Source organism: Ovis canadensis, chromosome 5 (assembly GCF_042477335.2).
Source record: "Ovis canadensis isolate MfBH-ARS-UI-01 breed Bighorn chromosome 5, ARS-UI_OviCan_v2, whole genome shotgun sequence".
Classification (NCBI taxonomy): domain Eukaryota; kingdom Metazoa; phylum Chordata; class Mammalia; order Artiodactyla; family Bovidae; genus Ovis; species Ovis canadensis.
This window is the reverse complement of record NC_091249.1, coordinates 77,775,672-77,788,058: the sequence shown is the minus strand read 5'-3', so window position 1 is coordinate 77,788,058 and position 12,387 is coordinate 77,775,672. Positions and strand designations below refer to the sequence as shown.

The 12,387-nt window shown below is 44.3% G+C and overlaps 1 protein-coding gene across 7 annotated transcripts in view; it reads right to left on the bottom strand.

Moving 5' to 3' along the window:
* Positions 1–12,387, bottom strand: part of GRIA1 (glutamate ionotropic receptor AMPA type subunit 1) — a 355,517-nt gene that overhangs the window by 122,069 nt on the left and 221,061 nt on the right. For all 7 annotated transcript variants that reach the window (XM_069589980.1, XM_069589979.1, XM_069589983.1 and 4 more), the window contains 2 exons: positions 6,173–6,334; positions 1,638–1,805 (listed from right to left, as the gene is read on the bottom strand). In XM_069589980.1, coding sequence (XP_069446081.1) covers positions 1,638–1,805; positions 6,173–6,334 — 330 coding nt within the window. The remainder of the gene's footprint in view (positions 1–1,637; positions 1,806–6,172; positions 6,335–12,387) is intronic.

The following is a 12,387-nucleotide window of genomic DNA, read 5'->3' as shown; positions in this document are numbered from 1 at the left end:
GTGAGAACTGAGGGTGGTCTCTCTGACTGTCTCATTGTCATGGGTGAGGAAAGGGAAGGGTGTGGGAGATCTGAATGAGTATTTCAAGGTCACCCAGAGACTCAAGGGCCTGGCTGGTCTTGGACCCCAGGTCTCCTGAGTCAGAGTCCTTTCTGCCACTCACATTGTCTCCAGGCTTCATCACTGCCGTGGTGATGTCAGTGTATCGTTCCAGGGACATCCTTAAGATGAGAGAGGCAAGGGAGCTGGAAGGGTTGGGAAGCTGAGAGCAAGTCCCTGGGACCTTCTGAAACCAGCTTCACATTGCAAACAGAAGCTGTCTCGACTGTGGAGCCTGGAAGAGCATTTTAAATAAGCCAGAAGGCAGGCGCCACACCTTTGGCCATCATTCTGAAGCTGCTGGGTTGCTGGCTCTTGCTGCCTAGCAATTCGGGGCCACCCTGCACAGTGACGGGGGGTGGGGCATTCTGAAGGGCAGAAGTCTGTGTTCTCCTCCACGTGCAGGTGCTTCACCCGAGCTAAAGAACAACTGATGATATCCCCATCTTGTGTGTTTCTCCAGGTTGTAAATTGCTAGAGCTGTGCATGTGTGGCTGGAAAACAGGTGGAAACAGTTGTACGTTTTGCTCTACATTTTTTCCTCATTCAGAAATGTTCCTCTCCCCTCTTGGATGGAGAGAGCAGGTCCTGAGAGTTATTTGCACCAAAACATCTTGCTGTTGCCAGCTTGCCACTGTGTCTGATACTTGGACATTCCTCTGAAGTGAGCCCTGTCCTCTGTGCCCAGTCCCCTTTGGAAATACGGTCTCTCTCAGGAGGCATCAGAGGCATCATATAGTGTGATATGTGTCAGGACTTGGAGAACTAGTCTGTGCTTGAGGTGCTTCTAGAAACTTCTAGAGATTTCTAGGAGTTCAGAGAATGATAAAGCTGGGCAAGTCCCCAGAACCTTCTAAACAAGGAATGTCAAACACATGGCTCATGAGTATCTGTCTCATCCTGCTTCCACAGCAGACGTATCACTGAGTGCTTATATTCCTCCCTGTTGAATCTGGATTCAGCCTCAGAATCCTCTGCAGAGTCAGTTGATTGGAAGATCCTGACCATTTTATATCCCTGTACTTTGCCCGTTCTCAAGTGCAAACAAAATTGATGAGTGCAATGCTGAGAAGCAAGAAAATAGAATCAGAAATGTCGAGAAACATTTTCAGGGTCCCATCCTGACATGCACAGAGAGCAAAGATAATAAAGAAATCTAGAAAATCAGGGCAACAGAGCAGAGTCTCTGAGAGCCTGCCAAAATGGTTCAGTTTCATCCTTGTGTATCTCAAGTCCCCTTTCAAATACAGCAGCACTGACTTCTTCTTAGCATAATCCCTAAGCAGAAAATAGAGCTCTTGTGCTATCAGGAATGACTAGGCCATAGTGTTAAGTTTTTTCATTTTGTTTTTCAAATTTCTACACGACCTTTCCTATGTCAGAGCCACAGACATGATGCGGCGGTGGTCCAAACTTCAGGTGTGCTCCACCTTTTTTTTTTTTTTTTTCCAGTAGCTACATCCCACCTGACCCTGATGCTTACTTAAATCCCCTGCGAGGCTCCCATAGGGTGGGGCCACCATCGTTGCCAGCCTCACCTGCTGCAGAGCTCTCTGGATGTCGATGCCCTGGCCCCAGGGCACAGCTGGGTTAGCCAGGCAGTCCCCAGCATTCCCCCGGCGGGAGATATCGATTCTCTGCCTCCGCAGGCTCTGGAAAGCCTCAGCCATTACCTTCACCCCATCGTAGGTGAGCGCAGAGGTGTACTGGTGGGAGGAACAGAGACAGTTGGGTGTCAGAGAGCGAGCTGGCAGGTAGGCAGGTGGGAGCTGTATCTGGGAAGGAGCTTCCTGGTGATGAGGATGCCTGCAGTGAGCCAGGGATGGGGGGTATGGTGGGGACGGGGAGCAGCTGTAAGCCAGGAAGCACCTGCTGCTCCACCTCCCTAGCCAATGTTGCCCTCCTGAACTCCTGAGTTCAGTATTATTGCTGGTTGTGAGGTTCAAAGAGAATTCTAGAGTTTGCTATCCAATCCACTTTAAAATGTTGGTTCATTTGGGGGAAGAGGCATAGATTGAATATAAAACATCTAAGTTAAATACAACACATCTGTATCTGTCTGATACAGTCCATGAAAGCAACTTGGTTTTCTCTCTGTCACCAACCGGGAGCCAAGAAGAACAGTTTACTCCACCATTCCTGGTGACAGGAAAAGAAAGAAAAAGAATAATCTGAGAAGGGTAAGCTCTTAATTATTTCTGCATGCAGCTCACTCAGGTGGCAACTTTATATGCCACAAAATTTCCTCTTGTGCTTCTTCATGTTAACCCTCAATTTTATCCCCCTGTTATCTAAGAAGACACTAAAATGTTGAAACAAAAGCAAGATAACAATCCAGAACAACATTTCCCAGCACTGGCAATCATATCTATTCTCATTAATTTGTCTCTGATGTCTAGCATGTTCTCTGGTACATCCTAAGTTCACAGTGCAGTCTTGTAGAATAAATGTATAGGTATTTTTCCAGCTTTTAACTTTTTCCCTTTTGCTTTTGGGGCTTCCCTGCTAGCGCAGTGGTAAACAATCTACCTGCCAAGCAGGAGACATGGGTTCAATTCCTGGGTTGGGAAGATCCACTGAAGAAGGAAATGGCAACCCACTCAAGTATTCTTGTCTAGGAAATCCCATGGTCAGAAGGAGTCTGGTGAGCTGTAGACCATGGGGTTGCAAAGAACTGGGCATGAGTTAGCCACTGCGTGTGCATCTGCACAGACACACAAACACTTCCTTTTTAAAGTAAAGACATTACACTTGGTTATCTTTATAACCATTTCCAATCTTTTGGAAACTGGGTGGAATAGTCACATGTTAATAATAGCTGTGAAAAGAAGAGAAGCGAAAAGGAAAGGAGGAAAGGAAAGATAAACCCATTTGAAGAATAGCAAGGAGAGATAAGAAAGCCTTCCTCAGTGATCAGTGCAAAGAAATAGAGGAAACCAATAGAATGGGAAAGACTCGATATCTCTTCAAGAAAATTAGAGATACCAAGGGAACATTTCATGCAAAGATGGGCTCAATAAAGGGCAGAAATGGTCTGGACCTAACAGAAGCAGAAGATATTAAGAAGAGGTGGCAAGAATACACAGAAGAACTGTACAAAAACGATCTTCACAACCCAGTTAATTACTATGGTGTAATCACTCACCTAGAGCCAGACATCCTGGAATGTGAAGTCAAGTGGGACTGAGAAAGCATCACTACAAACAAAGCTAGTGGAGGTGATGGAATCCCAGTTGAGCTGTTTCAAACCCTGAAAGATGATGCTGTGAAAGTGCTGCACTCAATATGCCAGCAAATTTGGAAAACTCAGCAGTGGCCACAGGCCTGGAAAAGGTCAGTTTTCATTCCAATCCCAAAGGAAATGTCCGAGAATGCTCAAACTACCACACAATTGCATGCATTTCACATGCTAGTAAAGTAATGCTCAAAATTCTCTAAGCCAGGCTTCGGTAGTATGTGAACTGTGAACTTCCAGATGTTCAAGCTGGTTTTAGAAAAGGCAGAGGAACCAGAGGTCAAATTGCCAACATCCACTGGATCATCAAAAAAGCAAGAGAGTTCCAGAAAAACATCTATTTCTTCTTTATTGACTATGCCAAAGCCTTTGACTGTGTGGATCACAATAAACTGTGGAAAATTCTTCAAGAGATAGGAACACCAGACCACCTGATCTGCCTCTTGAGAAATCTGTATGCAGGTCAGGAAGCAGCAGTTAGAACTGGACATGGAACAACAGACTGGTTCCAAATAGGAAAAGGAGTACGTCAAGGCTGCATATTGTCACCCTGCTTATTTAACTTCTATGCAGAGTACGTCATGAGAAACTCTGGGCTGGAGAAAGCCCAAGCTGGAATCAAGATTGCCGGGAGAAATATCAATAACCTCAGATATGCAGATGACACCAGCCTAATGGAGAAAGTGAAGAGGAACTAAAAAGCCTCTTCATGAAAGTAAAAGAAGAGAGTGAAAAAGTTGGCTTAAAGCTCAACGTTCAGAAAATGAAGATCATGGCATCTGGTCCCATCACCTCATGGGAAATAGATGGGGAAACAGTGGAAACAGTGGCTGACTTTATTTTTGGGGGCTCCAAAATCACTGCAGATGATGATTGCAGCCATGAAATTAAAAGATGCTTACTCCTTGGAAGGAAAGTTATGACCAACCTAGATAGCATATTCAAAAGCAGAGACATTACTTTGCCAGCAAAGTTTCATCTGGTCAAGGCTATGTTTTTTCTGGTAGTCATGTATGGATGTGAGAGTTGAACTATAAAGAAAGCTGAGTGCAGAAGAATTGATGCTTTTGAACTGTGGTGTTGGAGAAGACTTGAGAGTCCCTTGGACTGCAAGGAGATCCAATCAGTCCATCCTAAAGGAGATCAGCCCTAGGATTTCTTAGGAAGGAATGATGCTAAAGCTGAAACTCCAATACTTCGGCCACCTGATGCGAAGAGCTGACTCATTTGAAAAGACTCCAATGCTGGGAAAGATTGAGGGCAAGAGGAGAAGGGGACGACAGAGGATGAGATGGTTGGATGGGTCGATGACTCAATGGACATGATTTTGGGTAAGCTCTGGGAGTTGGTGATGGACAGGAAGGCCTGGCATGCTGCAGCTCATGGGGTCACAGAGAGTTGGACACAACTGAGCAACTGAACTGAATGAATGAAACTTCTCTGTAGTTTACTCATTGATTGAAATCACATTTGTGATTTTGTTTGCTTAAGCTCATGTTGAAGTGCCTTTATTTCTAAATTCCTGAATCAGTTTGAGCAAAACTGGGATGATAGTGTCCTGGTTCAGTGGCCTGACATTTACAAAATGCAACTGACCAAGGGCAAGAGAAAGTTGGCAAGGATCCACAGTTGGCCTGGATAAACAGATTTAGACTCAGAATCCTTCTCAACATAGTGTTCCTCTTAGCCACTGCCAAGCTGTTAGATTTGATGTGGGAAACAAAAATTATCCTCTATTCTTATTCTGGAGTTAAAGTGAATGTTGCTCAGTTGTGTCTGAGTCTTTGCGACCCCATGGACTATACAGTCCATGGAATTTTCTAGGCCAGAATACTGGAGTGGGTAGCCCTTCCCTTCTCCAGGAGATCTTCCCAACCCAGGGATCAAATTCAGGTCTCCTGCATTGCAGGAGGATTCTTTACCAGCTGAGCCACAAGGGAAGCCCAAGAATACTGGCGTGGGTAGCCTGTCCCTTCTCCAGTGGATCTTCCCAACCCAGGAATCGAACTGGCATCTCCTGCATTGCAGGCAGATTCTTTACCAACTTAGCTATCAGGGAAGCCCATCTTTATTCTAAATAAAATAGATTTTAGCCGCAGAGTTTAAAGCTGCCTTGCAGAGAATGAGAGGCTGGTAGTTTGCATGATAATTGGGAGTTGACTCTCTGAGGCAGAAATGTACTGGTTATTGCTTAGTTAAATTTCCTTGATTTTTAGCCAGGTATGCAGCTGACCAGAAGGACCAGCCCACTGCACAAGTCTAGGAGGCTCAATCCATGAAGAAATAAATGCTAATAGCATCTCCCTGGAGTTGTGCAACATGTGATCCTGCCCAGAGTAGAGACACCATTTTCCGGCTTCTGCTGTAGCTAGCTGGGGTAGGTTTCTGAGATGTGGCCAATAGCATGTGAGGGGAAGATCTGTATATGACTGCTGGAAAGCGTTCTTAAGGGAAACAGTTTTGCTTTCCATTTTCCTTTTCCCTTCCTGATGGGTAGAATACTGCGGTAATTGTTGGGGCTTCTGCAGCCATTTTGGGCTATAAGGTAGCAGCTATATGCTGAGGATAGCAGAACAGGAAGATAGAAAATGTCTCTAAGTGTTTGGTGATTGTGAAACCATTATACAAGCCCCGGATTGCTGACTTCTGAATTTGTTTATATGAAAAAGGAGCAAAATGTCTGTCTTGTTAAAACCATTGTCATCTGGAGTGCCCATACCCTCAGTCTTTATGGATCTACTTTCCTTAGCTTGTTCCTCTTAGAAAGTCTGTTCCAGGAATCTAGGGCAGGCGAAGGGACCAGCAGGGTCCTTTCTTGCCTGCTGCCCATCCTCTTACCTTAGGTCTCTTCCAGTCCACCCGGGTGTGGTCCCGAGCATCACTGTTTTTCCACTGTTGCATGATCTTGGCCGGGATGGTATCAGTGTAGTTCACCAACTGGAAACCTGTTACATTTGCTCCACTCTCCTTGAATTTGTTTAAGTCAATGTCCATGAAACCCTGGGTGGTAAGGAAGGGAAAGAAGTTAGAATATGCAGCCTGGATGCATCAATTTAACCATGTTACAGAGTCACAGCATTTTCCACCCTGTTCAGACTTAAGGTGAAACTGACTTAATGGAGAGGCAGTTGCAGTTCCCTTCCTTCTGACCTCTGTTATCACTTATTTTGTGTGCTAAGGTAGCACATTGGTTAAGAGCACTTGCTCAGGAGCCAGCCGTGCCTAGGCTGAAGGGTAGGCTCTGCTGCGCAGATCTATGAGTTACATACTCTCCCTTGGACCAAGTTCCCTGATGGCTTCCTGTATGAATAATGGAGGTTAGGAGGCTGAGGAGAAAAAGCAGTACGATGATGCATGTCAAGTCCATGTTGCAAGACTGAGTGATCAGTAAACAGCGGCTGGGATTATTATAGCAACACAGATATGTGATAGTTTAAGAACATGAGGGGGGACCTTTGTCCTTTACCATCATCACTCTGCTCTTTCTGACTGGAGAGACATCTGAATTCTATCCAGGGCAGGCTTCTGTGGGCGCCCCAAGGTCCCCAGCATGTCCCCAGCACGTCTGGAAGAGGCTGGATGCTGATTATGCCTCCCTGCCTTGCCCCCCGACCCTCCCCGCCCTGTGCTTTTTCCTGTGCTGCAGGCAAGGTCTTGCAAGTGAGGCCCGATCAATTCTCCTATCCACAAAGGATTTCTTATTGGGAATGAAACTTTCCTCCCCATTTGGCGAAGTTCATTCAAACTCAGGAAGCCTTCAAGATAGAAAGGAAACCTTGTATCTGTATAATATATTCCACAGTGTACGGTTCTTTCAAATCTATTGCTGCGTTTCACTTTAATGCCTTTATAAGGTAGAAACTGTACATCTGTTTGCCAGATAAAGAAACTGAGATAGAGAATTGCTTGCACAAAGTCATTCAGTGATTTAGTGGCATAGAGGGGACTGGAACTAAGGCCTTCTGAAGGCCTATGCTTACTTATTCTCTTGTCATAAATTCAACAAACATTTTTTTGAAAGCCAGTGTACTATTCTAATGCTATCCTAATGCAATGTACTATTCTAATAGTGAGTAAAACAAGTTCCTTCTCTTATGAAGCTTACTTTCTAGTGGGAAGAATGGACCATAAACAAACTGTTGTGTATAAAATAAGATAAAAGGATATATTGTACAATACAGGGCAAATATTTTATAATAACTATAAATGAAATATAGCCTTTAAACATTTTGAATCACGAAGAACTGATGCTCTCAAATTGTGGTGCTGGGGAAGACTCTTGAGAGTGCCTTGGGCAGCAAGGAGCTCAAACCAGTCAATCCTAAAGGAAATCAGTCCTGAGTATTCATTGGAAGGACTGATGCTGAAGCTGAAGCTCCAATACTGTTGGCACCTGATGTGAAGAACTGACTCATTGGAAAAGACCCTGATGCTGGGAAAGATTGAGGGCAGGAGGAGAAGGGGATGACAGAGGATTGAGATGGTTGGATGGCATCACCGACTCAATGGACATAAGTTTGAGCAAGCTCTGGGAGATGGTGAAGGACAGGGAAGCCTGGTGTGCTGTAGTCCGTGGGGTCACAAAGAATTACACACCTTTGCAAGTGAACAATAGCAACATGGTATTTATTATACATTAATTATATTTCAGTTTTTAAAAAGGAAGCATGTAGCAGTGTATATGGTAGAATCCAGCAGAGGATACTGTGTGGTAGGTAGCTATGAGTCCTCTGAAGGAAGATGAAGTGGGGAAAGAGGATAAGAAGAGGAGGGCAGTGCCTGGCATGGTCCAAATGAGCCACCCTGAGGCGGTGGTGTCAACACAGGGACCTGACTGATGTGAAGCTGTGGCATGAGCTCTGGGGGAATCTGGGGAAGAGCATTCTGAGCAAAGGCTCAGAGATTGGAGGATGCTTAGCATATTCTAGAAACAGTAGGAAGAGTGGGGTGACTAGCGCAGCACGAAGGAGAGAGAGAGAGAGAGAGAGAGAGAGGGAAATGCAGTTGGGGGATAAGGAGCAGCCCATGGTTGGATCCTAGAAAGCCTTGTGATCATCTAGGTTTCTCTTTGGGTATAATTGGTACCCATTTCAGGAATTTGAGCAGGGATCACAAAGTCATTGCTCTCTGAACTCTGTGGCTTAGGGAAACTGCCAGATCCCAAGGGGTGAAGTGGGGGAATGAACACAGGAAGTAGTTTGGTGGATTGAGCATAGGAAGAACTGTGGTCTGGCAGCTCTGAGCCCCCATCACTGCCTCAGCTCTGCCTGGAGTTCCTGAGACATTGTCCTAGTCTCTTGATTTCTCACAGACTCGATCTGGTTTCCTTACCTAAAAGATCTGGTCATCGACCAGTGCAAGTTTGAGGTATGAAGCAGGGCACTCAAAGCTGGTACTCTGGGACAACCCAGAGGAATGGGGTGGGGAGGGAGGTGAGAAGGGGGGTTTGGATCATGGGATGCAAGTACACCCATGGCTGATTCATGGCAAAAACCACAACAATATTGTAAAGTAATTAGCCTCTAATTAAAATAAATTAATTAAAAAAAAAAGAATAGAATTTAAAAAAAAAAGATCTGGTCATCAGTAACTTCATGGCTCAAAGACCTTCCCCCACCCTATGCCTCTAAAGTTCAGTGATTCTTTATTGTACCTATTTTACAAACAAACTAAGCTCAGCTCTACTCTGAGCCTTTGCCCAGCTATTCTCTATGCCTGGAAGTGAGTTCTCCCTGGCCAGCTCGTGTCCATCCTTGAGTCTCAGCTAAAATACAGTGTCTTCAGAGAGCTTTCTCCTGTAATGTGCTTATTGCTCAGTTGTGTCCAACTCTTGGCCACCCCATGGACTAGGGCCCGCCAGGCTCCTCTGTCCATGGGATTGTCCAGCCAAGAATACTGGAGTGGGTTGCCATGCCCTTCTCCAGGAGATCTTCCTGACCCAGGGATCAAACTGGTCCTTCTGCACTGCAAGTGGATTCTTTACCATCTAAGCCACCTGGGACTCCTTATCTAAAGACCCAGTTCTCGTCCTTGATAGATGCCCTTGGAACCCTGCTCATTTCCGCATCTCCCCAGTAGACACTGATATTCCACTTTTTATACTAACTATAGCAACCTATCACTTCACCCACAGGCAGGGTAAGCCAGATGTATTGAGGAGTTCATATACTCAGAGAAGCTCTTTGCTCTTGGGGAGTTAGTAGAATCCATAGCCCTGTCCCTTGGGTGGGTTGCCATGAGGTACACTCTGCACCCAAGTCTAGAGCTTCTGTAAGGGATGGAGTTCCATAGCCCCAGAGAGAAGTGCCTTGATTATGCATGTTTTTCAGCTGCCTGCTCTCCCATCCCTACCTTCTTGTTCAGTCGCTCAGTGGTGTTCGACTCCTTGCAGCCCCTTGGACTGCAGCATGCCAGGCTTCCCTGTCCTTCACTATCTCCCAGAGTTTGCTCAAACTTATGTCCATTGAGTCAGTGATGCCATCCAGCTATCTCATCCTCTGTTGTCCCCTTCTCCTCCTGCCCTCAATCTTTCCCAAAGTCAGGGCCTTTTCCAATGGGTCAGGTCTTACATCCCTACCTCACATCCCTGATTCCTTGATGTTATTTCTCAGATTAGCATCCAAAGAAGCTACTTGTGTTTGAATTGCTGTCTTAAGACCTGGTTCTAGTAGAACTCAATCAAGTTACTTGCAATATGCAGTCCAGTCTGTTCCTTCTCAGTGTTCTGCTTGTCACCCATTTGAGATGATCTGGTTTGCTCATTTGTTCCATTGTCCTCTCTCGTTGTGTTGGAATGTCAGTTCCATGAGAGTTTCTGTTTTGTTCATGGATGTGTCCTAGAACACAGCATCTAGCACCATGTCTGACACAAAGTAGGCTCTCAATACATTTTTATTGGGTGAATGAATAAAAGTCAAAGACATTCCTCAAGCAAAAATGCTAATTTGTCAGGGAAAGTATGATCTCCAGGCAATAAATCCAGTGGATGATTTAAATTGTTTGACAAGGGAAGCTCATGTTGGAAATGCATTTAGTGATTAACTTTACCTACAGCTATAGTTTACATTCACAGGGGTCTGCTGAATTGTGCAAGGATTCTGACAAGCTTTTAGTACAGATGAAATTGGAGTTAGGTTCTTATACCCAATAGGCATCCTAAGACATTCTACTACCTAAGAGTACAACCACCCCACCCCTGGTTAAAGGCTAATGCACAGTGGAGAGATTTCCCATAATCTTCAGAGGTTTTAAAAAGAACATTTTATTCATAAAATAACTATTGAGAGAATAAAATGAAAGTGATTTCCTGTAGTCAAATTCCATCGCTTGAAAATCTGTAACAAGCACCCAGGCATTTTGTACTGACTGCCCTCATCAATGTAATGGGGGCCAAAGGAAATGGCAGAGTTTATTCAAACATAAATGCCACTCAGCTCTATCACCAGAATGTCTGACTGCAAGGTGACTGGAGCCAGACCTGAAGTTATTTCCAATCAAACTGATGGGACCTCTACCTGAACTTCTCAGCTCCCCTGAGAAAGAAGGGACAAAGAATGATAAAATAAGCTCTTATCTGTACTGTTAGGGAAGACACGAAATGAGGGAATAACCTGGCATCAACATGCATTCATCTAGTAGAAGACATCCTCGCCTTCCCCTCATGGAAGATTTCATGCTTGAATGGTGATCTTGAATCTCCATAATATCTTTAATCATGAAGATTAAAACAGTCTCTTATAGCTACTGGACTTGATCTCTCCATAATGCAAGAAAACAGACCATTCCAACAGAGAAAACTGTTCTTGACTAAGAAGAGGAAATAAAGGTGTGAAATATTTGCCTACCAGTCAGCTGGGAAATTCAACTCATCCACTCTAGTCCCCTGAGCATGCTCATTAAACATGGTTTAATTAAATCATTTTCTAATTTTCTTTGCCATTTTGTTTAAAAAAACCTTAGGGGGTAATATTTGGTAATGAGTACCTTTTGCTTTATCTGTGCTATTAATTATATAATATTATAAAAGGATGCAACATTGCTAATTGTATTATATTAAAGATTAAATGATGAAGTCTGATTTTAAGCACTCTGAGTCATTTTGCCTGTTTTATAACATGTCCCCAAATATGGAGTCTATTGCTCTGTATGCTGTGACTAGTGAATGAAATGAAATTAATCCACAAAATGCTCTGTTCAGGTTATTCAGTAGGAGAATTCAGCTCTTCTAAACCCAGATGCCTCTCAGTGTCCCTCCAGCACTGTACCGGATGCTTTTCTTCACAGGGTGACTGTTTATCATCTAAGAGAAGCCTCTGTGGTAAGTGAGCTCCTGGAGCTGTTAGATCACTGTGTCCCTGTCTGCTTCTGCGGTTCCTCTGTGACATTTCACACTGTCCCATGTGCTCCTGATGAATAGGGGACAGAAGAATGGTCTGCCTATAATTTTCATTCAAGTGCAAATGAACAGGCTCTTAGGATAGAGATCCTTCATCTGAGGGACCCATCACAATACATGAGAGAGGTTCTACATAATAGCCATTCCTAATGGTTATCATGCAGGAGCTCTGGAGAGGAAACCAGATATCTCTATAAAGCTCTAATGCTGGTCAAGTGGCTCAGTGGTAAAGAATCTGCCAGCGATGCAGGAGACACAGGTTTGATCTCTGGGTTGGGAAGATCCCCTGGAAAAGGAAATGGTAGGAAAGGAATCTCTACCCACTCCAGTATTCTTGCCTGGAAAATCCCACAGACAGAGGCAGAAGAGTCAGACGTGACTTAGTGACTAAACAACAACAATGCCGGTCAATCAAAACTCAAGGCAAAACATATTATAAAGGGACTAATTAGAAGAATTCCAAATAATAGCATGACTAATGAACATTGAGGACAGGATGTGGAAAATAGTATGAAGTGGTTCATCTCTTTCTTTAACTGAGGAGCCGCACATGGGCTGAAAGTTGATAAAGCAAGGAAAAGAGACATAGACATATTACACAGAAGTGTGTAGAGGGAACTACTAGAATCACCAAACACAGAAAATGTTTAGAACAGTT